At 47.8% G+C, this 27,322-nt stretch overlaps 1 protein-coding gene across 3 annotated transcripts; it reads left to right on the top strand.

Annotated features, from left to right (window-relative positions):
• The first annotated feature begins 52 nt into the window (after positions 1 to 52).
• Positions 53 to 27,091, top strand: EARS2 (glutamyl-tRNA synthetase 2, mitochondrial). 3 transcript variants are annotated; one of them, XR_003123920.3, is made up of 10 exons: positions 54 to 228; positions 3,364 to 3,519; positions 7,208 to 7,397; positions 11,244 to 11,716; positions 12,912 to 13,020; positions 15,769 to 15,922; positions 16,009 to 16,139; positions 19,896 to 20,031; positions 20,474 to 21,267; positions 21,358 to 27,091. XR_003123920.3 is itself a non-coding variant. In XM_025416170.3 (9 exons), exons 1-9 carry the CDS (start codon positions 90 to 92, stop codon positions 20,555 to 20,557), a joined length of 1,572 nt encoding a protein of 523 aa, XP_025271955.1. In that variant the 5' UTR covers positions 54 to 89; the 3' UTR covers positions 20,558 to 27,091. The 3 variants fall into 3 exon arrangements, 1 of the variants encoding a protein (XP_025271955.1); XR_004816545.2 differs by lacking the exon at positions 3,364 to 3,519 and having other exon boundaries at positions 53 to 228; XM_025416170.3 differs by having other exon boundaries at positions 20,474 to 27,091.
• The last annotated feature ends 231 nt before the right edge of the window (positions 27,092 to 27,322 follow it).

A 27,322-nucleotide genomic window follows, 5' to 3' on the forward strand; every position in this document is an offset into this window, starting at 1 on the left:
GCTGCGCCCTCTGTGGCAGATGCGGATTGGCCGGGAGAGGTGCCCGGAAGTGATGCACTGAGAAGCCCACGTGTGCGTTCCCATCCCACATGGCGTTGCTCCTGAAGAGGCTGCTGTGGCCCGTGAGGCCCCTCGCGCCCTTGGGCCGCCCCGTGGGACGACGCGCGGCCAGCGTGGGCGCCGATGCCGGGGCTGCGGTGCGAGTGCGGTTCGCCCCCAGCCCCACAGGTAACCTTGGCGGACGTGACGCTGCAGGTCGAGGTCCACCGTCCAGTGCCCGCCACCCCCTCCCCCCAAGGTTCCCGAACGAATCCCTTCCGGTGGCATCGCACTGGGCGGGCAGGGCGACCCCATTTTCCAGAGGCAGAAGCAGGTCCACGAGCGGAAATTATTCTTATTGCCAGGAAGTTCTTTGTGTTCCGTCCTTTTATTTCTGTGTCCGATGAGTGCACGTCAGGCACAGACTGCGTGTGCTAGGCGCCCTTCCAGGCGATGGGATGTGGGGGTCTCGGGGAAGGATGGCGGCCCCTGGCCTCAAGACGCCTACACTGTGGTGGCCGCGACGAGCACGTGTAAAAATCCCCATCCTCGGGATCCCCGGGTGGCCCAGCGGTTTAGCACCTGCCTTCGGCCCAAGGCGTAATCCTGGAGACCCGGGGTCGAGTCCCGCGTCGAGCTCCCTGCGTGGAGCCTGAGCCTGCTTCTCCCTCTGCCTGTGTCTCTGCCTCTCTCTCTCTCTCTCTCTGTATCTCTGTGTCTCTCATGAACAAATAAAGTCTTAAAAAAAAAAATCCCCATCCTTTTAGACAGTGCCATGAGCCATGTGAGAAACGAAGCAGGGGAGGGAGCTGGGGCTTAGGCAGGAAGCTCAGGAAGGCCTTGTTGAGCACGTATCCCTTGAGCTGGAACCCAAAGACGTGAAGCCCATAGGAGGAACGTTATGGGCAGAGGAAATTGCATGCAGGTATAAAGGCCCTGTGGTTAGTGGTGTTGGCGTTCAGCAAGCCAGAGAGTGAGGCAGGGGCGCCATGGGCCTCTCCGCTAGTTCCTCGGGTTTTTGTTCTCAAGGAGTCCACCTTCTGCCCCTTCGACACCAAGCATGCCTCTGATTCTGAACTTTAGGGTCCACACTTAAGGCTTCCTCTGTGGCAAGATCCCAGCTATTCAGAGTGACAGGATCTTTCCGGCAGGCAGTAGAGTGCAGAGTGGGCTTCTCAAGCCATTGAGACGGGACTAGCTTTTAATTTCCAGTTGATCATGTATCAATATTTTTATAGGACCTGACATCAGTGAGTTACTGAAAAGGGAAAATACGAACGTGTATAAGATGTGAGCGTATTTCTTTCTTTTTTTTTTAATTTTTATTTATTTATGATAGTCACAGAGAGAGAGAGGCAGAGACATAGGCAGAGGGAGAGGGAGAAGCAGGCTCCATGCACCGGGAGCCCGATGTGGGACTCGATCCCGGGTCTCCAGGATCGTGCCCTGGGCCAAAGGCAGGCGCTAAACCGCTGCACCACCCAGGGTTCCCGTGAGCGTATTTCTATTAGATTCCCCAGATGTAAGATTCCTCTGTCAGATAGCTGTCTCTAAACATTTATTCTCAATTTCCGTAGTTGGTTGTGAGCTGGCACTAATTCACAGACCAGCACTGGTTTGCACTGTCCTTCGCAGAGCACCCAGTGGTTGGCTGCCAAGGCGTGAGATTGGCCGAGTCCACGTTGCCAGCTTTGCCACTTCTTAGCTGTGTGATGTGGGCAAATTCTATAACCTCTCTGAGTTTGAGTGTCACCCTCTGTCAAATGGAGCTAATGATGGTACCCGCCTCACGGGTTTGAGCTGATGCAACTGAGGCTCTTAGCAAGGTCTGGTACTTAGTAACCAATATTCTTTTTTTATGATTGTAGTTCTCATTTTCCTTGCTGATTTGTAGGAAAAGCCTATGAAGGCTGTTGATTACAGACAGGTAAAAAGAATTATCAAGCAATACAAATCACTAATTGCTAAAACCAATTGAAAGCTGTACTTACCAACATTTAGATCTCACAACCACTGTATGAGGGACGTTTCTATTTTTTTTGTTTTTACTAACAGATGAGATTGAAGCTCATACAAGGGAAGTCGGGTCCCCAAGGGACAGCAACTAGTAAATGAATGCAGAATCTAAATGCAGGTTTATTTGGTTTAAGAGGTTGTGCTTTCAGGCAGCCCGGGTGGCTCAGCGGTTTAGCACTGCCTTCAGCCCGGGGCCTGATCCCGGAGACGTGGGATCGAGTCTCACGTTGGGCTCCCTGCATGAAGCCTGCTTCTCCCTCTGCCTGTGTCTCTGCCTCTGTGTGTGTGTGTCTCTCATGAATAAATAAATAAAATCTTTAAAAAAAGAGAGAGAGGTTGTGCTTTCAATTACTGGCCCTTCCGTCTTCCATCTTGGAGACCACTGGTTTTTGTGGTGACCATGCAATAACTAGCCGAAAGTTACTTAATCAGTGTTGAACTGGAGTCTGCAGAAGAGCCTTTGGTGTCCTGCACAGCCTTCTACACTTGTGGATGCAGAGAAGCTCATTGTGGAGGTAGGGCCGTGGCTTGGACCAAAGAAGATAGGATAAGGGGAAATGAGAAAATGCTTGTTAATAATCTTTTTTTAAGATTTTATTTTTTCATTAGAGACACAGAGACATAGGCAGAGAGAGAAGCAGGCTCCCTGTGGGGAACCCAATGTGGGACTTGATCCCACGACCCTGGGATCACAACCTGAGCCGAAAGCAGACACTCAGCCACTGAGCCACCCACGCGCCTGGAAAATGCTTAATTTTAAGCTTTCAGTCAGGAATGATGGTAATCTTAGGAGTTTGAACTCAGGTGCAAAGAAATACAGTGGAGTCAAATACTGGTTCATGTTGAAAGCCAAAACTTAAGGTGAAAAACAAAGAGTCTATGCAAAGCATAATTGTATGGGTTTTTTTGTTTTCTTTGTTTTCACCCAAGCACATCATTGAATTTGCACACGTTAAATGCATGTGTGATACGGCTTTAGTGGATAATCCTCTGCTTGTCCTCATTTTGGTAGAACTTAGCCTTAAAGCAAATTTCAAAGTAGAATGGTGGGTAGAGCTGAAATCTTTTCACAAAATCACATACTCTAAAACTTGGGTGGTCTTCTTCCAGGATGAGGGGCTATAGGAGTCGACTACCCCCATCCTCTGGCTGTCTGTCTGGGTCTTAGCTAGAAATATGGGACAGGGTTGCTGTTTCTTGAACTTTGACACTCACTGGGACATCCTGTTACAAGCAGGGCTTGCTTACCTTTTTGGGTTAGGTACGTTAGTTTATCCTTGTCTTGTCTGAACCGTTCTCTTTTACCAGGCTTCTTGCACCTGGGTGGCCTCCGCACTGCCTTGTACAACTATATCTTTGCCAAGAAGCACCAGGGGAGCTTCATCCTCAGGCTGGAGGACACAGATCAGACCCGCCTTGTGCCTGGGGCAGCAGAGAATATCGAGGCCATGCTGGAGTGGGCAGGTGAGACAGGCAAGGGAAAGGAACCTTCTCCAAGGGGGAAGGCAGAGCTGGGATTCTATAGGCCTTCTCCTGGGGCCCTAGATGAAGAATGAGGATTTCCTATAGAGATGTGTACATTTGTGCTGTCTCAGGGGGCACGTGCCACCCCAGAACATGCTGAAGCTCCCTGAGGAACAGCTCCGAGGCCGTTTTGAGGTTCCTTTTCTTACCGCAGAATCTCAGATCCAGCTGGGAGCAGACAGGAAAACAGGCCAAGCATCTGCTCTGGAGCAAGTAGGCCGATAGTGGGAGAAAGCTCCGGCCAGCCCTTATTCCCATGTGGGAATGCTAGCCCAGCTTGTTCAATCTTCTCACTTCCCAGAGGACTCAGAAATGCAAGTCTTTATTACTCTCTTTTTAATGAATATCTCCCATTGTTAAAGTTGAGCCCGAATTTCTTTTTTTTTTTTTTCTATAAACCATATTGTGTGAGCCAAACAAAACCTGTACAGCATCTAAAGTCAATCTTCTTGTGGGAATTTTAATCCAGAGGCCTGCTAAACTACGGGAAGATGAGGAGTGTGTGTGTGTTCCTTGGGTCAACAGTCACCTACTTGTCAGGACAGGTAGAACCAGTTAGGCTCCCCAAGGAAAAATACCAAAAATACCAAGACTTTTATAAGATGTGTATCTTAATCTCAGGTAAATTATTAACAAGATTTTGGGTTCCCAAAGGGGAAAAACAGATCATGTCTGTACCTTCTGTCGTAGAACATTATAGCAGATGCTTAAGTCAAGATTAGTTGAATAAAGGAATTCGTTCACAAAGATCACTTACTATAATGAAGGTCAAGTTCCAGCATTGAACGGAGACCCTGTGTCCAGTGAGTAGGGAAAGGTAGATAAACTAATTCATTCTCACCGTGACGTTATGTGTTGATGAGTGCTATGAAGACCAGGGTGACAGGTTAGGGAACTGGCAGGGAGAGATGTTCTCTTAGTCAGGATGGTCTTTTTGGAGGAGGCGACATGAAAGCAGAGATTGCACAGTGAGGGGCAGCCCTGTGGTTACCTGGGCAAAGACTATTCAAAGCAGAGGGAAGAGCAGATGTGAAGGCTCTGTTGCAGGAAAGCGTGTAATGTATTAGAGGAGCAGCAAAGAGGCCAGTGTGGCCCAAGCACAGTGAGCAAAGCAGGGAGACTAGGTGTGAAGACAGAAGTTGGCCAGAGTGGAACCATGTAGTGCCAGGCAGACCAGGATGAGAACTCGGATTTCACGAAGCACCTGCTATGTTCAGGTGCTGTACTAGGCACAAGAGGTACACTGATGAACAAGTCCCACCCTTGGAGCCCCTTGTGGAGTATGATCATGTGAGTGCATCCTGTGGCCCCGTAGCAGAGCTCTTTACCCAGCATTGTGGCAAGGCAGAGGGGTGGCTGACCTCTGTAGCTTCCTGCCTTAGGAGTCACCATTCATTCCTTCCTTCCTTCCTTCCTTCCTTCCTTCCTTCCTTCCTTCCTTCCTTCCTTTATTTAATTCACTTCATATGAAATTCACCATTTCAAAGTGTACAAATCAGGTACCTGGGTGGCTCAGTTGGTTAAGTGTCTGCCTTCAGCTCAGGTCATGATCCTGGGGTCCTGGGATCAAGTCCCACATCGGGCTCCCTGCGAGGAGTCTGCTTCTCCCTCTACCTGTGTCTCTGCCCCTCTCTGTGTATCTCTCATGAATAAATAAATACAATCTTAAAAAAAAAAAAAAAGCGTACAGATCAGTGGTTTTTAGTATATTCACTATGTAACGCCAAGTATCACCTTCATCTAATTTCAGAACGTTTCCATCCTCCCAAAACAAAACTCCATATTTATCAGCAGTCACTCCTATTCCTGCTTCCTTCTAGTCCCTGGCAGTTGCTAATCTATTGTCTGTTGTTTGCCTATTCCAGACATTTCATATAAATGGATTCAGATAATAATGTGACCTTTAACACGACTGGCTTTTACTTAGCTTAGGAGTTCTATGTTGTAGCATGTGTCAATACTTCATTCTTTTTTGTGACCAAATAATCATTATATGGAAATAGCACCTTCTGTTCATCCATTCGTCAATGGATGGGCATTTGGATTATTTCCTCTTTTTTTTTTTAAAGATTTATTTATTTGAGGTGGGGGTAGACAAAGAATCTCAAGCAGACTCCTTGCTGAGCCTGGACCCTGACGTGAGGCTCAATCTCAGGACCCGAGATCTTGACCTGAGCCAAAATCAAGAGTTGAACGGTTAACTGACTGAGCCACCCCGACGTCCCAGTTTTTTTACTCCAATGAATGGAACTGCTATGAACATTTATGTACTAGCTGTTACATGAACATATGTTTTCAGTTACCCTAAAGCTACTCTTAAAATCCTGGGCCATTCCAAATGCTGAACATGTTAAAGTTATGTCAGGAAGGGGCTCCTGAATCACTGTCTTTTCTGACAAATTAAGAAACAGAGACCCAGCGGGAGAGGTTAGCTGAATGATAATGATCACAGTCCAAACTGGCTGAGTGCTTAGCACTTAGCAGGCAATACACCAAGCACTTCACCTATGCCATCTCATGCTGACCTCAAAGTACTGCCCAGGTGTTATAATCTCAATGAGGAATTGGAAGCTCTGAAAGGTGACTTGCTCAAGGCTCCAGAGCAGGCCAATGTGTTTGAACCCAGGCCCGTTTGCCTGCAGTCTGTTAATGTCAAGTATGCAGGATTAATCACATCCTTACCTTCCTAACTCGTCGGAAAACTATTTGAGGGCAGAAACCCCACCATCTGGCTCTTCTGTGCCCCTTCTGTCTCTGTGGGATGTGTTTATAGGTTAAATCTGTCCTTCGTGACCTGAGGAAACTAGACTTTGGGTTGGGGCTATGGCTCAGAAGAGATCACATTTCATTGAACACCACATAGTGCCGTGGTTCTCCACGTGATCCTTGGGCTAAGCATTTTGTGAGTGCTGATGCATCCTATTCTTGCTGCTATTGTGCGCAGTAGGCCATCAGCTCCATCTTGGAGGGAAGGATGCTGAGGCAGTACAAGTAGTTAAAAGCGTGGACTGGGATCTGCTAGCCTGGGTTTCAGTGTAGTTGTACCCTTTGTCATTGGTCAAGTGAAGTAACAACCCATCTGTGCCTAGTGTCCTTACCAAATGGGCGTCGTGATGGCATCTAGCTGGTAGGGTGGTTCTGAGGCTTGGCGATGTAACAGAACAGAAAAGCAGTCTGACAGGTGCTTGGCACTGTGGCACTCACACATCTTCAGGATCCCTTGTTACAGCTGCTCAGGCACAGAACCGGGGGTCCCATCAAGGCCTGACGGACTATACCAGGAACTATGCTTTGATCTGAGCCAGCTGTGCCAGGCCTGGGCTGCTCTCCCACCTGGGGGAAGGACAGGTAGAGAGGAGGTGTGCAGTTGAGAGCGTAGACTGTGAAGGCAGCACACCTCCATGACTCCTTATCCGTCAGGCCACATGACCTTGAGTGCTTAGCCTCTCTTGTTTTTTAACTTCTCACCTGTGAAAGGGAAATCGCAATAGTAATGACCCTGAGGATTGTCGTGAGGATTACAGGCCTTACTGAACACACAAAGTACGTAGAACAGTGCCTGGGAACCAGTGCTGCAAGGACATTCGTTATTAGTGTTTGGTGATGATTGTCTCTTGCTATGTCCTAGGCATCCCGCCTGACGAGAGTCCCCGCCGGGGAGGTCCTGTGGGCCCCTACCAGCAATCCCAGCGACTTGAGCTATACGCCCAGGCCACAAAAGCACTGCTGGAGTCCGGCGCTGCCTACCCCTGCTTCTGCTCACCACAGCGGCTAGAGCTCTTGAAGAAGGAGGCGCTGAGGAACCGCCAGACACCACGGTGAGAACCTGCTCCCCAAAGTTGCATATGTCCCTCTGCTGTTGCTGCATTAACAGATCACCCCCAGACTTTGGCCACCGTGTGGCTTCCTATCGGTCAGGAGTCTGGGCACAGCCTAGCTGGGCCTCTTGCAAAGCTCCATTCAAGGTTTTGGCCAGCTTTGTGGTTTTCTCAAGGCTTGGCTTATGGAGGATCTGCTTCCCGTTTCTCTCATGAAGCTACTTGCAGACCTCAGGCTGCGCTGGCTGTTGCCTGGAGATGCCTGCTTCTTGCCACATGAGCCTGTGCATAGGGCAGCTCATGGCATAGCAGCAGGCTTTGCTGCCAGTGAGCCAGAAGGAAAGAGACCAAGCAAGACAGAAGCCAGAGTCTTTTTGTAACCAAATCAAGAACGTGACATCTCATCACTTCTGCATTCCCTTTGTAAGAAGGAAGCTACTAGGTCCAGCCCACACTCTGAGGAGGGGATGACACAAGGGTAGAAACATGGGAGGGCGGGAATCACTGGGGCCATGTCAGAGCTGACCATCACATTGGCTCATGAGCAACAGTAACACATAATTTCAATTGTTGGTTATTCTGAGTAACTAAAAGGGTTTCAGGTCCAACGAGATATATATGCAAAGATCTCTCCTAACTCTGACTCTGGCCACTCAGTTTCCCTCATCATAGACAAATGCTGTGAGACTTTTATTAGGTCTCCTCTAGGTACTCAACACAATCCTTAGTGTGCATTGTTTCTCTTCTCCCCCATCCCAACAGCAGCACACAATTTACAGCTTGTACAACTTACCCATTTCCACTTACCGTCTTGAGGATATCAGTCTATATTGGCCCATGGATTTTTCTTACACTTGTACAGTATTCCACTGTACAGATGTACCATCCCTTAAACCAGTTTCTTACTAACGAATCTTTTTTTTTTTTAAGATTTTATTTATTTGACAGAGAGAGCACAAGCCAGGGGAGCAGCAGAGGGAGAGGGAGAAGCAGGGTCCCCGCCAAGCAGGGATCTGGACCTAGGGCTCAATCCCAGGACTCTGGGATTGTGACCTGAGCCAAAGGCAGACGCTTAACCAACTGAGCCACCCGGGTGTCCCCTTACTAATCTTTGTATTTCCAATCTGTAGTTATAACAAAGGAGCTGGGATGGATCATGTTGACATATATTGTTGTGCGTGTGTACAGGTTGTTTATTGGAGACCTTCCTAGATGTGGAATTTCAGGACCAGTTTGGAACTTTGATAAACACTGTCCTGTGGCCCTTGACCACCTTGCTTCCTCTCAGCAGTGGCATCAGAATATCTGAGCTCCATTTTGTTTATTTTTCTTTTGAGTGAGAGAGTATACACATGCACTCCAGGGGGTGGGGGACAGAGGGAGAGAGAGAGAGAATCCCAAGCAGGCTCCGTGCTCACCATGATGTGGGGCTCAATCTCATGACCTTGAGATCGTGACCTGAGCCGAAATTGAGAGTCAGATGTGTAACTGACTGAGCCGCCTAGGTGCTCCTGTTTTTAAAGAATTCTTTTTTTTTTTTTTTTTTTTTTTTTCATTTATTTATGATAGTCACACACAGAGAGAGAGAGAGGCAGAGACATAGGCAGAGGGAGAAGCAGGCTCCATGCACCGGGAGCCTGACGTGGGATTCGATCCTGGGTCTCCCGGATCGCGCCCTGGGCCAAAGGCAGGCGCCAAACCGCTGCGCCACCCAGGGATCCCCTGAAGAATTCTTAAAACTTTTTTAAGTTTATTTAAATCATCAGCACACCCAGCATGGGACTTGAACTCATAGCCTCAAGTTCAAGAGTTGTATGCTCTTCTGACTGAGCCAGTGAGGTGCCACTCCCTTCCCCGCCCCCTTTTTTTTAAGGTAGGCGCCACACCCAATGTGGGGCTTAAAGTCTGAGATCAAGAGTCAAGCTCTACTGACTAAGCCAGCCAAGTACCCCTCTAGGTTCCAATTTAAATGAACTGTTTGGACAAGGACTAGATATTTGTATGAGGTCTTTTAAAATCATGGTCAAATTCTGTCATGGAATCCACAAAGTCATTTACCAACTGAACACTTAGCTTTCTGTCAAGAGGTATGTTTTCAAGCTTTACATTTGTATATCAGGATGCTTTGGGGAGCAAGTAATGGAATACCCTATTTAAAAGGCACAAACCTGGGGTGCCTGGGTGGCCTCGTGTCTGCCTTCAGTTCAGGTTGTGATCTCAGGCTTCCTGCTTAGTGAGGAGTTTGCTTCTCCCTCTTCTGCTCCTCCCTCTGCTTGTGCTCAAACTCTCTTTCTCTCTCAAATAAATAAATAAAATCTTAAAAAGAAAAAAAAAAAGGGACAAACCAGGGGCACCAGGCTGGCTCAGTCAGTGGAGCATGGGATTTTTGTTTTTAAAGATTGTATTTGGGATCCCTGGGTGGCACAGCGGTTTAGCGCCTGCCTTTGGCCCAGGGCGCAATCCTGGAGATCCGGGATCGAATCCCACATCGGGCTCCCGGTGCATGGAGCCTGCTTCTCCCTCTGCCTGTGTCTCTGCCTCTCTCTCTTTCTCTCTCTATCATAAATAAATAAAAATTAAAAAAAAAAGATTGTGTTTATTTGTTCATGAGAGACACACAGAGAGAGACAGAGACACAGGCAGAGGTAGAACCAGGCTCCATGCATGGAGCCCGATACAGGACTTGATCCCAGGATGCTGGGATCACACCCTGAGCCAAAGGCAGACACTCAACCGCTGAGCCACCCAGGCGACCCTGGAGCATGTGATTCTTGATCTCGGGGTCATGAGTTCAAGCCCATGTTGGGGGTAGAGTTTACTTAAAAAACAATTTCTTTAAAAAAAAGGGACAAGCTACAGGCGCTTGTACTTTAACGCACAGACGGCTCACCTGGGGATCTAGTTAATACATAGATTCAGATTTGTCTGGGCTGGGGCCCAAGATGCTACATTTCTGACAGGATTCCAGATGGGACTGCTGCTGGGGGTCCACAGACCTTACTTGGAGTAGCCAGGGCATAACCTACACAGACATTAACCATTTACTTTGCAGAAATCTGGAGGTGAGACACTCAAGAATAAAACCAGTAGCTTCAAGACATCGGGGCTCTGTTTTGGCTTCTCCTTGCTGTGCCTGTGTATCAGTTCCAAGTGGCTGTGGTGGCTAAGCGTTCTGTCCTCATAAGACAACATCTGAATAGCACAGAAGGAGAAGGCAGGGAATAAAAAAAGAGTTTTTCCTCCTGTGGCTCTTCTGTTCTCAAATGGAGAGAAAATCTTTCCCAGAACCCTAACCCTCTGCTGCCCCTAAGCATACTTTTGTTTGAGTCTCAGTGAGTAGAGTGTTCCTACCTGGACCATTTGCCAGCATCAAGAAAGAGATTGCATGATTGGCTACACCAGCTGTGATTCAGCCCCTGGGACTAGGCATTTTGCCATCTCCTTATTAACAAAGAAGAGGGACAGGCTGGAAGGTAGGCAAGTGTAAGTGTCTGCCATACTGTTTTCTCATTTGGTTTTCTAATATATCCCTCTTTTTATTCCTGTTCAAGACTAGAAAAAGAGGGGCACGTGGGTGGCTCAGTGGTTGTGTCTGCCTTTGGCTCAGGGGTCCTGGGATCAAGTCCCACATCAGGCTCCCTGCAGGGAGCCTGCTTCTCCCTCTATGTCTCTGCCTTTCTCTTTGTGTCTCATGAATAAATATTTTTTTTTTTTTTTAGGGAGAGACTAGAAAAAGAGCTAGAGAAGTAAATGACTTGCCACGGTCATTTAACCAACAGCGACAAAGACAGAACTCATGTCTGTCTTTGGTACTCTTAGCCACTATGCTGCTCTGCTCCCCAACAGGTATGACAATCGGTGCCGGAACCTGACACAGAAGCAGGTGGCCCAGAAGCTAGCCAAAGACCCCAAACCTGCTATCCGCTTCCGCCTAGAGGGGGAAGCCCCAGCCTTCCAGGACCTGGTGTACGGCTGGAATCGGCATGAAGTAGCCAGTGTGGAGGGGGACCCGGTCATCCTGAAGAGCGATGGCTTCCCCACGTACCACCTGGCCTGTGTGGTGGACGACCATCACATGGGCATCAGCCATGTGCTGCGGGGCTCTGAGTGGCTGGTCTCCACCTCCAAGCACCTGCTTCTCTACCAGGCCCTGGGCTGGCAGCCACCTCGCTTTGCCCACCTGCCTCTGCTCCTCAACAAGGATGGCAGCAAGCTGTCCAAGAGGCAAGGGGACATTTTCCTGGAGCAATTTGCTGCTGCTGACTTCCTGCCGGATGCCTTGCTTGATATCATCACCAACTGTGGCTCTGGGTTTGCAGGTACTGCCACCCCCGCCCGACACACACACAGTTGGGAGGTCACAGCAAAACCATAGGAGTGAGGAGTTAGGACTTTGGTGAGGCCCACCTGGTCTTCAGCCCTGGCTGTGCCACCTGCCAGCTACACAGTCTTGGACAAGTTCATTCATGTCTTCAACAGGTGTTGATTGAGCCAGACATTGTGCTTAGTGCTGGGGCTACAACAGTGAACAAGATAGATATAACCCCTGCCCTTTAGGAGCTTATGGTCTTTGAGCTTCACTGGCCTCATCTGTAAAATGGGGAGAAGTATCTACCTCATAGGGTTAGGATTCACTGAGCCCATGAGTATGGAGCACCCAGCAAAGTATCTGATAACCAGTAAGCATGAAAGTTACAGATCTTATGATTATGACAATTCTATCACTACCGCTATGGCAAGTGTGGGTTCCGACAGTATTACTAAGTTATTACTATGACCCTAGTGTTTTTCCCAGCCGAGCCTTCTTATCCTTGGCCCAAGACTTAGAGCCCAAAGTTTAAAGAAGCAGCAAATGACAATGACCTCTTTGTGAACGGGATTTCTGAAAATGGGGGAGTGATAGTCTGCTTACTGTTTATTCTACTCTTATCTGCTTTACTCCTTAAAATATCCTTGAGTGGTATTAGTTATCCCTGCTCTTTGTAAGAGGATTGAGAGGCTCCGAGAAGTTTGAGTGACTTGCTAAAGTCCCACAGCCTGGAAGGGCCGTGGCAGAGACTCTCTTTAGGCCTGGGCCTGACCACGATGCCCACTGACTGCGTGGGGGGGGGCGGTTGCTACTCAAGAGGAGCGGCTCCCACCGCAGCAGTTCATAATGCTGCCTGTGCTTTGGAATCACCCAAGAGACTTGTAAAACGTACTTATGCTCAGGCCACATCTGAATCCAGTGGAATCAATCTCCAGGCACAGCCAGGCTATGGGCATACCGTTCCTGCAGCTCAAGTCAGTGAGGGCAGTAAGGGTTGGTTTAGTCTGATTGTTTTCAAACTTGATTTTCCAGAGAGACAGAATCCTTTCTGCAAGTGAAAGCTCATTTGGGCCCTTGATCTAAAAGAGCTAGAAATTGAATCCCTTTGGTCGAAATGGAATGGGGAGCTCAAAACATGCTCACCCAGCCTCCCTTGTGATTGAAAGGAGAGGCAGGGGGCTGAAGCTGGGCATGCCTACTTGCAGAGAACCAGATGGGCAGGACATTGCCAGAATTGATAACACAGTTTGACCTGACCAGGATCACCTGCCACTCAGCCCTGTTGGACCTGGACAAGCTCCCAGAATTCAACAGGTGAGTGCGGAACCTGAGTGGCTGCTGGTTGGAAAGGGCTTTCTGGCTGATGATGGGCCCCTAGGGCAGAGGCCTGAATTTGACCCATGTGACTCGGTTGTCTAATGTTTTTGACCTGACACAGAGCAAGTAAGTCACCTAACCCCCTGGAGCCTTTGTTTCCTCTTCTTGAACATGGGGCTAATAACAGGACCCACCTCGTGCAGTTGTCTTAAGAATTCAATTAGGGGATCCCTGGCTGGCGCAGCGGTTTGGCGCCTGCCTTTGGCCCAGGGCGCGATCCTGGAGACCCGGGATCGAATCCCACATCGGGCTCCCGGTGCATGGAGCCTGCTTCTCCCTCTGCCTGTGTCTCTGCGCCTCTCTCTCTCTCTGTGACTATCATAAATAAATAAAAATTAAAAAAAAAAAATTCAATTAAACATTCGGCCAACTTTTTACAAAAAAAAATAATAATAATAAAAATAAACATTCGGCCAAAGGACTCTACACCGCCCCTGGCACATAGAAAGTGTTCAGTAAGTGGTGGGTACTGTTTTTGTCGTTGCCATTACTCCTGGCCATCCCTTGTGTGGATTCTGTTAACCATGGCCTGGAAAAGGGGCATCTTCATCTCAGAATCACCATCCCCCAACTCCAACCCCAACCCCAACCCCCCCTAACCAACACAGTGAATGAGCACCATCTCATGGCACCTGTTACATGTTTCATGGAGTTCTTCACTCAGACCTCTAAACCCAGTCACAGTTCAGATCACTGTTGACATACCCTTCTAGGGCCTCAGTGGTAAAACCAGCGGACAGATATGTGCTTAAGGGACAAGGGACTTACTGATGCCATCTCTTGAGCATCAATTTGGGCACAGGCTCTCCTCAGTGCTTTACTTGCCTGATCCCGGAGAATTTACATTGACTGCAGATGTCTTAGGGATGTTATCTCATTTATTTCTCCTATTCGACCTGTGGGGTCAGTTGCATGACCCTGCCCTATTTTGCCTATGCAGAAACTGAGACCGAGGGCAGGTCCACAACTATCTCAGGTTCACATAGTAAACAGCAGGCATCTCTTGAATGGGGCATTCAAGAGCAAATGTAACTTGTACCCTCCCTTTCTGATCTAGGGAAAGCATTATCTTGGGGACATGGGACCAGGGTGGGGAAATATTTGGTGACCCGCTCCAGTCCTCCCCAAAGCATGAGGGCAGCCAGAGGAAGGTAGAGGTGGGCTTTGCTCAGTGTGAATCAGGGAGGAGATGCAGTGTTGGAACTGATGCCCACAGGTTTACTGCAGCCAAAGGTGTCATGTTGAGATATCTCTAACATCAAGCCACTTCTGTGATGATTTCAGTGCTGGTAGTAAGAGTCGCCATCACAGCAACCCTAGAGTTGTGGTGGGAGTAGTAACAGTAATTACCAGCTATCCAGCACCTACTGTCTGCCTCTTGGGGCCCTGAACCTGACATGTGTTATCTCCAGCGTGGCCACTAGGGTCTCTTGATGGCTTGTTTTCTGTTGTTGTCTCGCCGCTGAGACAGTCCTAGAAACCATTTCAGCATGTGGCATTAATTTCTTTTTAAGAAAATCATGTCTTTTGGACAGTGTGTACTCCAGAGAGCTTTCCACAGGGTCTCATCTTTCCACCACTGATGTGCAGGAGCCTCTGCTCTGACTTCCTGCCCGTCTGCAGCTGCCCTGTGCTCTAGGCTTTACATATGGTCTCATTTAGTCTGCACAGTGCCCTATGACAAAGGCTTCCGTCGTCCCCCATCATGCATCCGGAGACTCTGACCATGTAACCTCCTGCAGGCATCTCACGGGGCTGGTCTGATCCGCAGGCCTGTCCAGTTCCAGAGCCCAGGAGATACTCACCCAGGGCTGCTGCCTGCCTTTCTTCCATGTCAGGGACCAGGGCCAAGCGCCTGCAGAATGGTCCTTGGCCCTGAACTACTCCTTCTCGGGTCCCTCCCACATTACTGGGAGTGAAGGCAGCCTGTGGGGGGGGGGTTCTGAAGAGTGACCGAGTCTGGCTAGAGGTTTTGCTGCTTCCAAAGAGAGGCAACAAGGAAGCTAGGATAATTCTGGAGAGGAGAACTTTGAACTGACAAGGACACCTGAAGTTTTTAACCGTGAGCCCTGGATTCAAACAGTTCTGCCCTCTGGACCGTCCCATGGCTTCAAATCCTAGAAATCCATATTTTTGATCTCTGCCTGTTTGTGCCAGAGCTCCAGCTTTAAACTATGCAAGGGGGCAGAGACTTGCAGATCCTGCCTTGTAAGCCCAGGTGTCTGCCCAGGCCAGGCTGGTAGCACAGGGGAGGGTGGCAGGCAGAAAAGAGGAACTGGGGAGGAGAGGGCCTGGCAGACTGTAGCGTCCTGTGCCTGTAACCAGGCAGCCACCACCCTGCTCGAGCCCTGAAGCGTGGGGAATGAGGGACATTTGCTGCCAGATCTCCTGATTTCCTGAGAGAAGCCAGAAATCTCTGTTTTTATGTGATCTTCCTAATTTAAAATGTTAAATGCTACTATTTTAGAAGCCCTGCAAACAGGCTCTCTCTCTGGGTTGCTTGGGGTTCTCAGGCTGATTCAGACCTTGGTCACATCCCTTTCCCATATATTCCATGTCTAGGCTGTGGAAGGGACAGCTCATGTAACATGTCATTCTTCAAACCCTGCCTGGTCCCCTGCAGGGAGAGGGTTTGGGTGGGCTGGGGATGCCATTGTAAGCACAGTCCCTTGGCTTCTCTTACAGGCTGCACCTCTGTCGGCTGGTGAGCAACGAGACCCAGAGGCGCCAGCTGGTGGGGAAGCTGCAGGCCCTGGTGGAGGAGACATTTGGGAGCCAACTACAAGACAGAGATGTCCTGGACCCAGCCTACGTGGAGAGGATCATCCTGCTGAGACAGGTGTGGTGTCCGGGAGACTGAGGGAGTGGGTGGCGCCCCCATTACTTCCTGTCCACAGTGTGTTCAGCGACTGCTTCTTCTCCCAGGGTCACATTTGCCGCCTGCAGGATTTGGTGTCCCCAGCACACTCCTATCTGTGGACTCGCCCTGCTGTGGGCCGAGTGCAGCTGGGTACCATCTCAGAGAAGGTGGACGCAATTGCCAAGCGTGTGCTGGGGTGAGTTCCTACAGGCCAAGCTCAAGGCTCTTCACTTGACTTCTTCTTTCCAGGGCTGGCAGGTGGCCCTGCCACACAGCCCCATGGCTAGCAAGAGGATCTTGGCAAGATGAATGCTGGCTGGCTCCGTTTGGTAGGGGGGCTTACCCAGAGGAGCCCAAACCGTCCCCGGAAGGGGGCACTGCATTTGGGCTTTGGTGTTGGGTCTACCTGGGTTCATCCGCCCACCTTTACTGTGAAAACTAAAGTAGATAATAAGTGCTCACACACATGACTGCAGTAAGCTATTTTATGTATTATATACATTAGGTATGTATTTATGTACATGTGAAGGGTGTGTGTATGTATGTGTATACACTTAAATGCACAGCAGCCTGATAAAATATCAGGTTAAAACAGTATCCCCATTTTATAGATGAGAAAATCAAGACACAGAGAGGTGAAATAACCTGTCTAAAATAATAGTAAGTTGGAGGAGGAGAGATTCAAACCCAGGCTGGCTGGGCCTAGAGGCCATATATCTCTCCGTGCAGAGTGCTCAGACAGTGCCTGAAGCCTAGAAACCTCAATATATTGTTATAATACAAAACAAGCATGTGGCCAAAACTAGAGAATAACACAAATGGTACAAGAAGGTCCATAGCAAAAAGTAAGCTTTCCATCCTACTCCAGGCCCCAACAGAAATGTACCAAGCTTAGCTGTTTCCTTTGTTTAAGGTCAGAGTATTCAATGATGTGTGTACATATAACTCCAATCTTAGAAATTTTTAAATTTTAAATTTAATATTTTGATTATGAACACATTCAAGCCTTTCAAACCTGAGTTTAACACCTAGAAAGTATAAAAAAGGTAGATAATTGGGAAGCCCATTTTTATCCTTGTCCCCCATCCACCCAGTTCCAGAATCCTCTGTGCGTTACTACTATTCCTAATACTATCTAGATGATCCTTCTTTTTTACACAAAAATGTAACTGTTCTGTGTCTTTGGTTGGTTTAAGATACCTCACAGGTATCTGCCTAGTGCTTAGAGAGCATTCTCCTTCTTTTCTACATCTACACCTATCCCATTATTAAACCACTTTACCATAGTTTATTTAATTCATTTCCTATTGATAGGCATTTGGACTGCTTCCAGATTTTACAGGTACAAACCATGCTGCAACGAATAGCCATGTATAGACTTCATTAAGCAGGTCTGTAGGTATATCTCTAGGATAAATTCCCAAGAGCCATTATTATTATTATTATTATTATTATTATTATTATTATTATTTTATTATTCTCTTATTTAGGGCGTTCCACCATAGGAGCTCTTAGTTCTAATTCACCAGGACCATTGCCTTAACCCCACATCCTTGCCACGGGATTAGATTTCAGAGATAGTCTGGGGCTCCCACTCAAAGCAGGAAAACTGACACCCAAGCGTTCTGAAGCTGCCAGATTTCTCGAAGTCCCTTCTGTGCCTGTGCCAAGCTCTGGACCAGCTCTGACGTGTCCTGAGCTGCACTGTTGGCCACCTCAGGCCTGTCACTTTTACACCAGCTCCTTGGCAGCTTGCTTCCCCAAAGTGACATGGACGAGTGTACCTGTTTTTCCCCGCGCTACGTTTTATATTTTCCGTATTTTACCTCCTGGACTTTTGGAAATAACAGTGATTCCCTGGCCCAGTCAACGATGCATTGAGAATGATTAACTCTTGCCTACCATTGAAATTCAGTTGCTCAGACGCCCGAGTTAGGGAGGGAATCTGTTGTAAGAGGCAGTCTTTTCACCTTACTTCTGAACACAGTTCCCCGAAGCCCAGCAGAGGCAGGGGGCTGTCTGGACCCCAGTGTGCCCAGGCAGTGTCACAGTTGTCATGGTGGATTGTCCGCACCAGTGAAGCTCTCTTGCCCCAGCCCCTCTACAGCATTTCCGGTTTGGGGTTCCCATAGTTGCCAAAGAGAACTGGGAAGGTGACGTAAAATAGACCCACCCCACCCTGCTCCTGTCCTTTGCTCTGACTCAGAGTTGTTATTTTATTTTTTGGCAAGTCCAGCTCTGATTGGAGAACCTCTTGAAACTCAAACACACTTGTGAGAGTGGATCTCAGCTGGCCTGCCAGGAAAGCAGAGAGCAGCTGCTGGCCTATTGGACTTTAGGTCTTAAGTGCTTCGACTTGTGGGCAGAGAATGGTTGTAGCACGAGGGGAGGTTGCCAGGCTGGCAACGCAGACCTGCGTGGCCCCAGGCAGCAGGCACCATGACTCTCTTCTGCTTTGGGAACTGCTTCACCCTGGGCTACTTCCCCTACTTCATCACCTCCAGGTATAGCAGCCTCTCCGATTACGAGGCCTCCAGGTTCACCTGCCTCTTCATGCAGCTATACAAGATGCTGTTCCTGGCCACTGTTTTTCTCACCTGGGAAGGCGGCATCTGTGACTTCACAGGGGAGTTCATAAACGCCAGCATGGATGAAACAGACCTGATAGGCCTAAGTCTTATGTTCCAGAATGGAGGCCAGGGAGAGTACAAGAGCATGGTTGCTGCCCTAAAAGTTAAAAAGAAAAAAGGAAAGAGAGAGAGAGAGAGAGAAAGAAAAAGAGACTGTTTGTAGCAAGTTGGTGGCAATGCTGTTATGGGACCTGGGGTCTCCCAATATCTTTTCTCCTGCCATTCTATGCTAACGCCCCCCCCCCACCACCACCACCAAAGAGTCTTCCCTCCACTGCATTTCAGGTAATTTCCCTGAGGGCTTCCTTCCATCCTATGTCTAACCCATTCCTTAGTTCGTTTTTGCAATGCCTCTGAGCCCTTGGATATAATAAATGTTAGCTAATAATTAATTTTCTTTTTTTTAAATTTTATTTTATTTATTCATGATAGATACAGAGAGAGAGAGAGAGAGAGAGAGAGAGAGAGAGAGAGAGAGGCAGAGACACAGGCAGAGGGAGAAGCAGGCTCCATGCAGGGAGCCTGATGTGGGACTCCATCCTGGGTCTCCAGGACCAGGCCCTCGGCTGAAGGTGGCGCTAAACCACTGAGCCACCGGGGCTGCCCTAATAATTAATTTTCTAATGAAATATAAGATCTTCTACTCTGGAGTACTTCTTGTCTGTTCAGGCAATATTCTTAGTGCCTGACAACTTTTAACTTAGCCCCACCAGAGCCCTGTGAGGTGCAGACACTGTTATTATCCCCACTTTCCAGATGAGAAAACTGAGGCATAGCAAGCAATAACACCAAGGTAGAAATGAGTCAATCTTCCTATTATGGAGTTTTCCTATATTGTGCTTAAATTGTCTGGGTATGTGGTCCTTTGGTTGTTTTTCTTCCTCGACTTAGATGGGGATGGGGGTGGTAGATCTTCCTTCCCCTCTTATCCCCCAGGCAGGCTTGACAATCACAGCTGACCATTAATCTGACATTCTCCCTCTTATCTGCTTGCCGCAGGCCCATGCAGGCCTCCATAGGCTGGCTCTTTTCTAGGCTTTGTTTAAGTTTATTTGTTTGTTTGTTTGTTTATTTCTATTGTTATTTTTTGAGTAAGCTCCATGCACTGCATGGAGCCCAATACTGGGCTTGAACTCACAACCCCAAGATCAAGACCTGAGCTGAGAACAAGAGTCAGACGTGTAACCGATGTAGCCACCCAGGTGTTCCTATTTGTTTGTTTTAGTAATCTCTGCACCCCACATGGGTTTTGAGCTCACGACCCTGAGATCAAGAGTCGCATGTTCTTCCAACTGAGTCAGCCAGGCGCCCCTCTCTTCTAGGATCTTAGAAGCACCCAGTATAAGCCTAACTCAGGACATGCTGAATCGTGAACTGAAGAAGGTATCAGAAGGCCTGGAAGGGACCAGACACAGTACTGTGATGCAGTTCCTCCGAGTGGCCCTCAGCGGACAGTTGGTAAATGGGCAGATGGGCTGGACGGCTCCCTGGAGCCCCTCGTTCATCCATTCAGCTGACATTCACTGGCCGGCACTAAGCTCTGGTTTGGGGGGCAAAAAGCCAAATGAAACACGATCGCTCCCTTCATTCAGTCCCTGAGCAGATAGTACTTAACAGAGTACCTACTATGTGCAAGCACTGTGCCAAGTATAGCAGTGAATGAAACACACTCCCTACCTACATGGAGCTGGCAGTTGACTGGGGGTGGTAGACCAATCAATGGGGGAGCACAGGCTCTGGGGAGCCATCCCCAGCCGCAGAAAGTGAAGACAGTAGAAGGCTAATAACTGTGCCCATTGGGGTGCAGGCGGCAGCACTGGGGTTGGCCTGACTGAGGCTGGGTGTCCCCTCTGTAGGCAGCTTAAGGCAGTAAGGCAGTGTTTTCCCTTTTCGTTCTTAGCAAGGACCCCCCGTGGCCGAGATGATGGTGTCCTTGGGAGTGAAGGAAGTGCGAGAACGAATACAGAAGGTGCTTTCCAGCTAGAGAGAAGACGTGCAGGATGGTGGAAGTGGCCCTGGGAACCTGGACATGCCTAGAAACTGCCTTCAGAGAGAAGCAGAGGGGCCCCAAGAAGCTCATGGAAGGAATCCCGAGTGCATTCTCTGGGTGCACACAGTGCATTTACAGCTTCTTACCTCATGTCTGGTTCTAGCGGCACAGGTTAGGGGCTGGTTCATAGAACTGTCTAGAGGACTTGTGTGTCACATTGATCTCAGGCTGCCAGACAGGAGGCTTCAACAACAGAAAACTGTTTTCTCACAATTCTGGAGTCTGAAAGTCCAAGATCAAGGTGTTGGCAGATGTGGCTTCCCAGAGGCCTCTGTCCTTGCCTTGCCCGTGGCCACCTTCTCTCTCTGTCTTCGCATGGTCTTTCCTTGGTGTGTGCCCTTGGCCTCTGCCTGGGTGTTCACATTTCCTCTTTTCAGGTCATGGGTCAGATTGGAGGAAGGCCCACCCTAAAGGCCCAGTTGTAACTTAATCACCCATTTAGGGGTCCTGTCTCCACATACAGTCGCCTTCTGAGGTCCTGGGGTTAAGGCTTCAGCATAGGAGTGTTAAGGAAGCAGGTCAGCCCCTAACAGCTTGGCAGCTTCCTGGACACGTGGGTCTCGGTTCTCGGGCCCCATTGGATGTGAAACAGTGAAGGATGGCTGGTGCATGGCTTGTAAAGGAGAAGTGACCATCTGCCGAGGGTGAGCACTGCGTTTTATACTGCTCTTTGTCCTTGCACTTGGGGCATCCTGTGTCTGCTTCTCTAAAGGTCTTCTCTTTCTCTTTTCCAGTTCTCCAGGCCTGGTCCTTGGACTGATACCTTCGCCCTGCCTGTTTTACACCTCTTTCTTCATATCCATCTCCTCTCTCTGCCCATTCTTGTAAGTCATTGTCTGCAGGTTTCTGAAATAAGATGGTTTATTTATTTATTTAAGTAATCTCTGAAAAAAAAAAAGTAATCTCTGCACCCAAAATGGTGTTCGAATTCACAACCCCAAGATCAAGAGTCAAATGCTCTTCTGACTGAGCCAGACAGATGCCCCTGAAAAAGATGTTCTTATTGGGGTGAATAGGAATGTCCACAGTGGAAAGAAAACGGTGACTGGCTATAAAGACCATTCTGGAAAAATAAATAAAAGTTTTGAAAAAGACCCTACTGAGGTTTCTAGGCTTTCCCCATGTGGCAGCCAGCCTCACAAATGCCCCAGTCATTCCTATGCCCTCATAGTCACACTGAGTAGGGCTGACTTGTGATACCTCATGGTTTCCATTTTGTTCTCTTGGATGACTTACTCTGTGGAAGCCAGCTTCCACATCCTGAAGACACTCAAGCAGCCCTCTGGAGAGGTTCATGGGTCAGGAACCTGAAGCCTCCTGGCCACACCCATGTGAGCAAGCCATCTTGGAAGCGGATCTTTGAGTCTATCAGGTGTTCAGACCACTCCATCCTTTATGAAAAAGATCCTGAGCCAGAACCATTCAGCAAGACTGCTCCTGAATTTCAGACACACACAAATTGAAATAATGGTTGTGTTCTAAAGCCACTTGGGGGCAGCCCTGGTGGTGCAGCGGTTTAGTGCCGCCTGCAGCCTGGGGTGTGATCCTGGAGACCCAGGATTGAGTCCCGCATCGGGCTTCCTGCATGGAGCCTGCTTCTCCCTCTGCCTGTGTCTCTGCCTCTCTCTTGCTCTCTCTGACTGAATAAATAAATAAATCTTAAAAAAAAAAAAAATCTAAAAAAGCCACTTGGGTTAGGGATAATTTGTCACCTAGTGACAGAGGCTCTTTGCCCAGGGAAGTAAGGAACAGAGATTAAGAGTTCGTTATGTCAAAAAAAAAAAAAAAAAGAGTTTGTTATGTATTACAGAGTCCTGGTCTTTTCTTGAGAAACACATCAGATAAAGCTTTCTGGTTGCAAGCAATAGAAACCAACTCTGCTGAACATAACTTGACTAGAAACTATGAGTTTTTGGAGAGTTTAGGTTTATGGGAGTTTAAGTGCATGGAGTGAGTCCAACAATCAATAAGAAAGCCAAAGAATCAGTTCTTGAAAAAGATAAGGAACCAGGGAAGTTCTGGTTGAGGCAGCAGTAGCTGACGGCCAGTCTTGTCTGTTTTCTTCAGTGGGGATACATGAACAACTGTTTTTGTTGTTGTTGCTTGTTTCCTTATATGTGTTTTCCCCTTTAGTTTTAGATGACTAGCTAAAGATTTACATTGTTGTTGGGTTTTTTTTTTTTTTCATTTTTTTTTTTCATTTCTTTTAAGTAATCTCAGCAGCTACTGTGGGGCTCAAACTCACAACCCAGAGATCAAGTAACACGCTCTCCCGACCGACCAAGCCAGCCAAGTCTCCCTAAAAGATTTACATTCTTAAGAAGAAAGTGTCTGGTTGGGCTGACTGGTTGTGTTGCCATTCCTTAGCTGGGAATAGGTAGTCCCTCAATGCGGGAAATGTCACTCCCAAGGAAAAGTAGGAAGTTTTTTCCAGAAGAAGGGGTAATGGAGAAACAATAGGCATTTCCTGCAGAAGGGGATGCAGAATACTGATACTTGTGGTTTATTGTGCATGTACGTGAGCCTTGACCACTGTTGAGCTTCAGATTATGCTGGTAGTGTTGTAGTCCATCCTCATTCGATTTCCACAATCCCTTGAGAGAGGTATTCTTATTTCTGTGTTATAGGTAGAGAAACTGAGGCTCAGAAGAGTTAATGAACTCTCCTGATGCAAAGCAAGGATTTAAACTCAGGCTTACAACAACCTAGAGTCCAAGCCCAACTCTGAATTACTGAGAGACATCAGAGCCTCTGCTTCTATGACACAAAGGACGGTTATGAGAAACTGGCTCGTGAGTTGATAAAGCTGCTGCCATTTCCTCAGTTGGAGTGAGCTGACTATTAAACAGCATGTGTCTTCAGACTGGGGGTTTTGCTCAGTACTGTGGGTATGTGTGAAGGGACTTCACACATTTGAAACAACCTCAGGTTCATCCCCCAGCGCTTTTGAGAGCATAGTGAATTGGTGAGGGCCATGGAGGCTAACTATCCAGACTGAAAAGCCAGTTCTACCACCTATTCACCATGTGACTTCTGTACCTCAGTTTCCTCGTCTGTAAAATGGGGTTAGCAGTTGTTACTGTGTTAAAAGAGTTGTGAGGATTAAAATAGCTGATATAAAGAAAATTTGTAAAAGAGTGCCCAGCATTTAAAGTATCAGAATCACTCAGTATCTTTTCTAGAAAATGATCACTTGTTCTGTAACCAAGTTTGGAATTTCATTCACATTGCCTTTATACTACTTTGTTTCTTTCTTTTTTTTTTTTAAGATTTTTATTTATTTATTCATGAGAGACACACAGAGAGAGAGGCACAGACAGAGGCAGAGGGAGAAGCAGGCTCCATGCAGGGAGCCTGACGTGGGACTTGATCCTGGGTCTCCAGGATCATGCCCTGGGCTAAAGGCGGAGCTAAACCGCTGAGCCACCCGGGCTGCCCTATTTTATTTATTTCTACATAATACTTAATATCATATGAAATTATATAGTGTACTTATATACGTTTACTGCCTACCTTACTCTGAAAACATAAAATTAAGACAGGCAGGCGGTTTGTCTCATTCTTTGCCTGGCATATTGCCTGACACACAATAGGGAATCAAGTGAAGATCTAATGGAAAAAAATAAGGGCCCATCAGTCAAACCAGTGTGTTCAGAAGTGGCAGTCATCTGCTAGTCTTAACTGCCAAATTCTGATAGTTTCCCAGCATTACTTTGCAAGATTTGCAATTGTGGTTAGCAGGCTGGTCTATTGTCTGTAATTTGCTTTGAATCTAGCTAGCTATGAGACATAGACCTCTTTTTTTCAAGTTTTATTTTTAAGTAAGCTACACCCAATGTGGGGCCTGAACCCACAACCCCAAGATCAAGAGTCACATGCTCTACAACCCCAAGATCAAGAGTCAGTCACATGCTCTACTGACTGAGCCAGTCACATGTCCCTTCATAAGATAGACTTTAGACAAAGACTGAAGTGAAAGGTAGGGACAAATGGAATAGTTCAATATAGAAGGATGTGCAGTGGGGACTCAAATTGGAAGTCATCTATTTATCAGTTAATATGTTTGTCTTATGACAAAATTCTTCCCTTCCCAGGAACCAAGAGCAATGAATAGTTAGAAAGTGAGGACCCCAGAGAGGGAGGATTTTAATCTGTTCAGGGGTACCAGAAGGCTTTACAGATGAAGTGACCTTTGAACTGGGTCCTAAGGATGAGTTTCCCAGGTCTGTGGGGTTTGGAAGAGTATTCCAAGTAGAATGAGGAAAGGAGAACTTCTCAAAGGTGGTCATGATTGGAACTAAGGGTAGGAGTTAAGGGGGTGTAGAATTGGGCAGAGAAACTAGGCAGAGGGAAATTCCAAATGCTCCCCCTTTAGAGATTTTATTTGACAGCACAATAAGGGGTAACAGCAGGCAGAGGGAGAAGCAGACTCCCTGCTGAGCAGGGAGCCCGATGGGCTTAATCTCAGGACCCTGAAATCATGACCTGGGCCGCCCAGGCCCCCCCTCCCCCCAAGATGGCCCTCTTTGCCAGGTTAAGGGTATCAGGGTGCTGTCTGATGCAAATAACAAAAAAGCCCAGATTCAAACCAGCTTAAAATAAGATTTAGTATTTCATGTAACAGGAAGTTCAGGGGGCAAGGCAGGCTCTAGGGTTGGTTAATTAAACGTTCAGTGACATCAGTAAAGACCCTGGGTCTTTACATCTGGCTGTATAGCCTTGGGTTGGTTTTCTCTGCTCACAAGTGGCTCGCCTAAAGTGCTTGGGCTTCTCTGCACTTCCTCCTTCGTGTGCTGTCAGAGACTGTGGCTTTCGGCGCCTTTCTCCTTAAAAGCAAGGAAACTTTTCTGAGCACCATTGCCCACTTTACTTCCCTGTTCTTGAACTTCTGGGGAAGTGGGAGAAGCATCCTCATAGACCAGTCAGACCCAGAGCTGGGGGCAGGGCCAGCTCTTCCCTGAGCTGCATGGCTGACTGGGGAGTCTTGGGCACTTGAACAAACCTCAGGTTCAGCTAATGAAGACATGAGTTAAATCTTCAGAAGGTAGAAGGTGAGAAGCCACGGAAATATTTTAAGCAGGGAAGTGACGTGATCGGATTTGTGTGTAGATTATTTGAAAGCTCATCCTGGCAGCTGTGCTGCAGAGATTTGAGCAGAACCAGACCAGAAGTAGGGAGCCCTGGTAGGAGATGACTGGAAAATGAGGCATGAGGGGGGGCTGTTGTCCTGGGAAAGCCACGCTTTCTCCCCACAGCCTGACCTTCGTCTGGCTCCCCAGCTGCACTGCACCCATTACAGCCCCTCACATGCCCTCTTGTCTGGTCTTCAACCACATAAGCCTTCCCGAGGCTGCTAGACACATCTCCTTCCTGCCTTTGCACTGCTGTCCTCTGTGACTGGAAGACTCGTCCATCCTCTTTTCTCTGGCTTTGCCAGGTCACTTCCTTCCTAGCCTTCAGATCCCAGCTCTCCTACTTCAGGGAAGCCTCAGCCTTCTTCACAAAAAGCCCTCCTATTGTCTTGAGTCATCAGCACCCTATTCTTTTCCAAAGCACACAATTGGAATCGGTTGCATAACTACTTGTGTAAGTGAGGAGTTCCACAGTTCTGTATTGGTGTCAGTCAAGTCTAGGAGAACAGGGGCCTCCTCGGTCTTCACCATTGTACCCCTGGTGCTGAGAGTGCACTGCTTCACATCGACACTGCTGAGCAAAACAGATCCACCTCTGATTGGATCAGATGACCAGGGTGAGCAGTCAAGTGCACTGATCCTGTCTCAGCCAAAGTCACTATGTTTAGGCAAGAACACTGTTTTGCAGCGTTCAGGAACTTCACATCATTTGTGGTAACTATTTTCATTAGTGAATCACAGGATATGAAATTTTTTTATTTTATTTTATTTTATTTTTTATTTTTATTTTTTGGAAGCCAGGGGATGCCTGGCTCAGTGGTTTAGTGCCTGCCTTGGGCTCAGGGTGTGATCCTGGAGTCCCAGGATCAAGTCCCACCATCGGGCTCCCTCATGGAGCCTGCTTCTCCTTCTGCCTGTGTCTCTGCCTCTCTCTCTCTCTCTCTCTCTCTTTCTCTCTCTGTCTCTTGTGAATGAATGGATGAAATCTTTTTAAAAATTTAAAAAAAAGTAATTTGGAAGCCAGTACAATTTGTCTTGGCACTTGTGCTCATCATGATAGCCTGGGGAACTCCAACTTAATCCTTGGTAGCTGGGCCAAATGTTAGGTCATGGTCTTTCCCGCAGGCCAGAGCCCCCTCAGCCCTGCCCCCTCCCACCACTCCCCCAATCCTGGTAGCAGTAGGACAGCACAGCAGTCTGTTCACCTGGAGAACCCCTCTAAACCAAATCCATTCAATTCTGTCTTTTTCTCATTCATTTGACAAATACCCATTGTATGTCAGGCCCTGTTAGGCCTGGGGATGTGAAGAGGAGTAATAAAGGTTCATTAATTATAGACACTCAGTCCCAATTATTTATATATTTATGTGTGTATGTATTTACATTTATTTGTTAAGCTTTAAAAAGAAACCCCACCTCAAAGAGATGAGAATGTCATATGAGACCAACAATTACAGTAATAAGAATGTGGAACTGAAGTTGGTAGGGAGGCAATGGAAGTGGTACAGGGATATGGAATTCCTGGGTGGGGGCATTGGGGAAGGAGAGAAGCCAGTCAGGGAACACT

Source organism: Canis lupus, chromosome 6, assembly GCF_003254725.2.
Source record: "Canis lupus dingo isolate Sandy chromosome 6, ASM325472v2, whole genome shotgun sequence".
NCBI classification, from domain to species: Eukaryota; Metazoa; Chordata; class Mammalia; order Carnivora; family Canidae; genus Canis; species Canis lupus.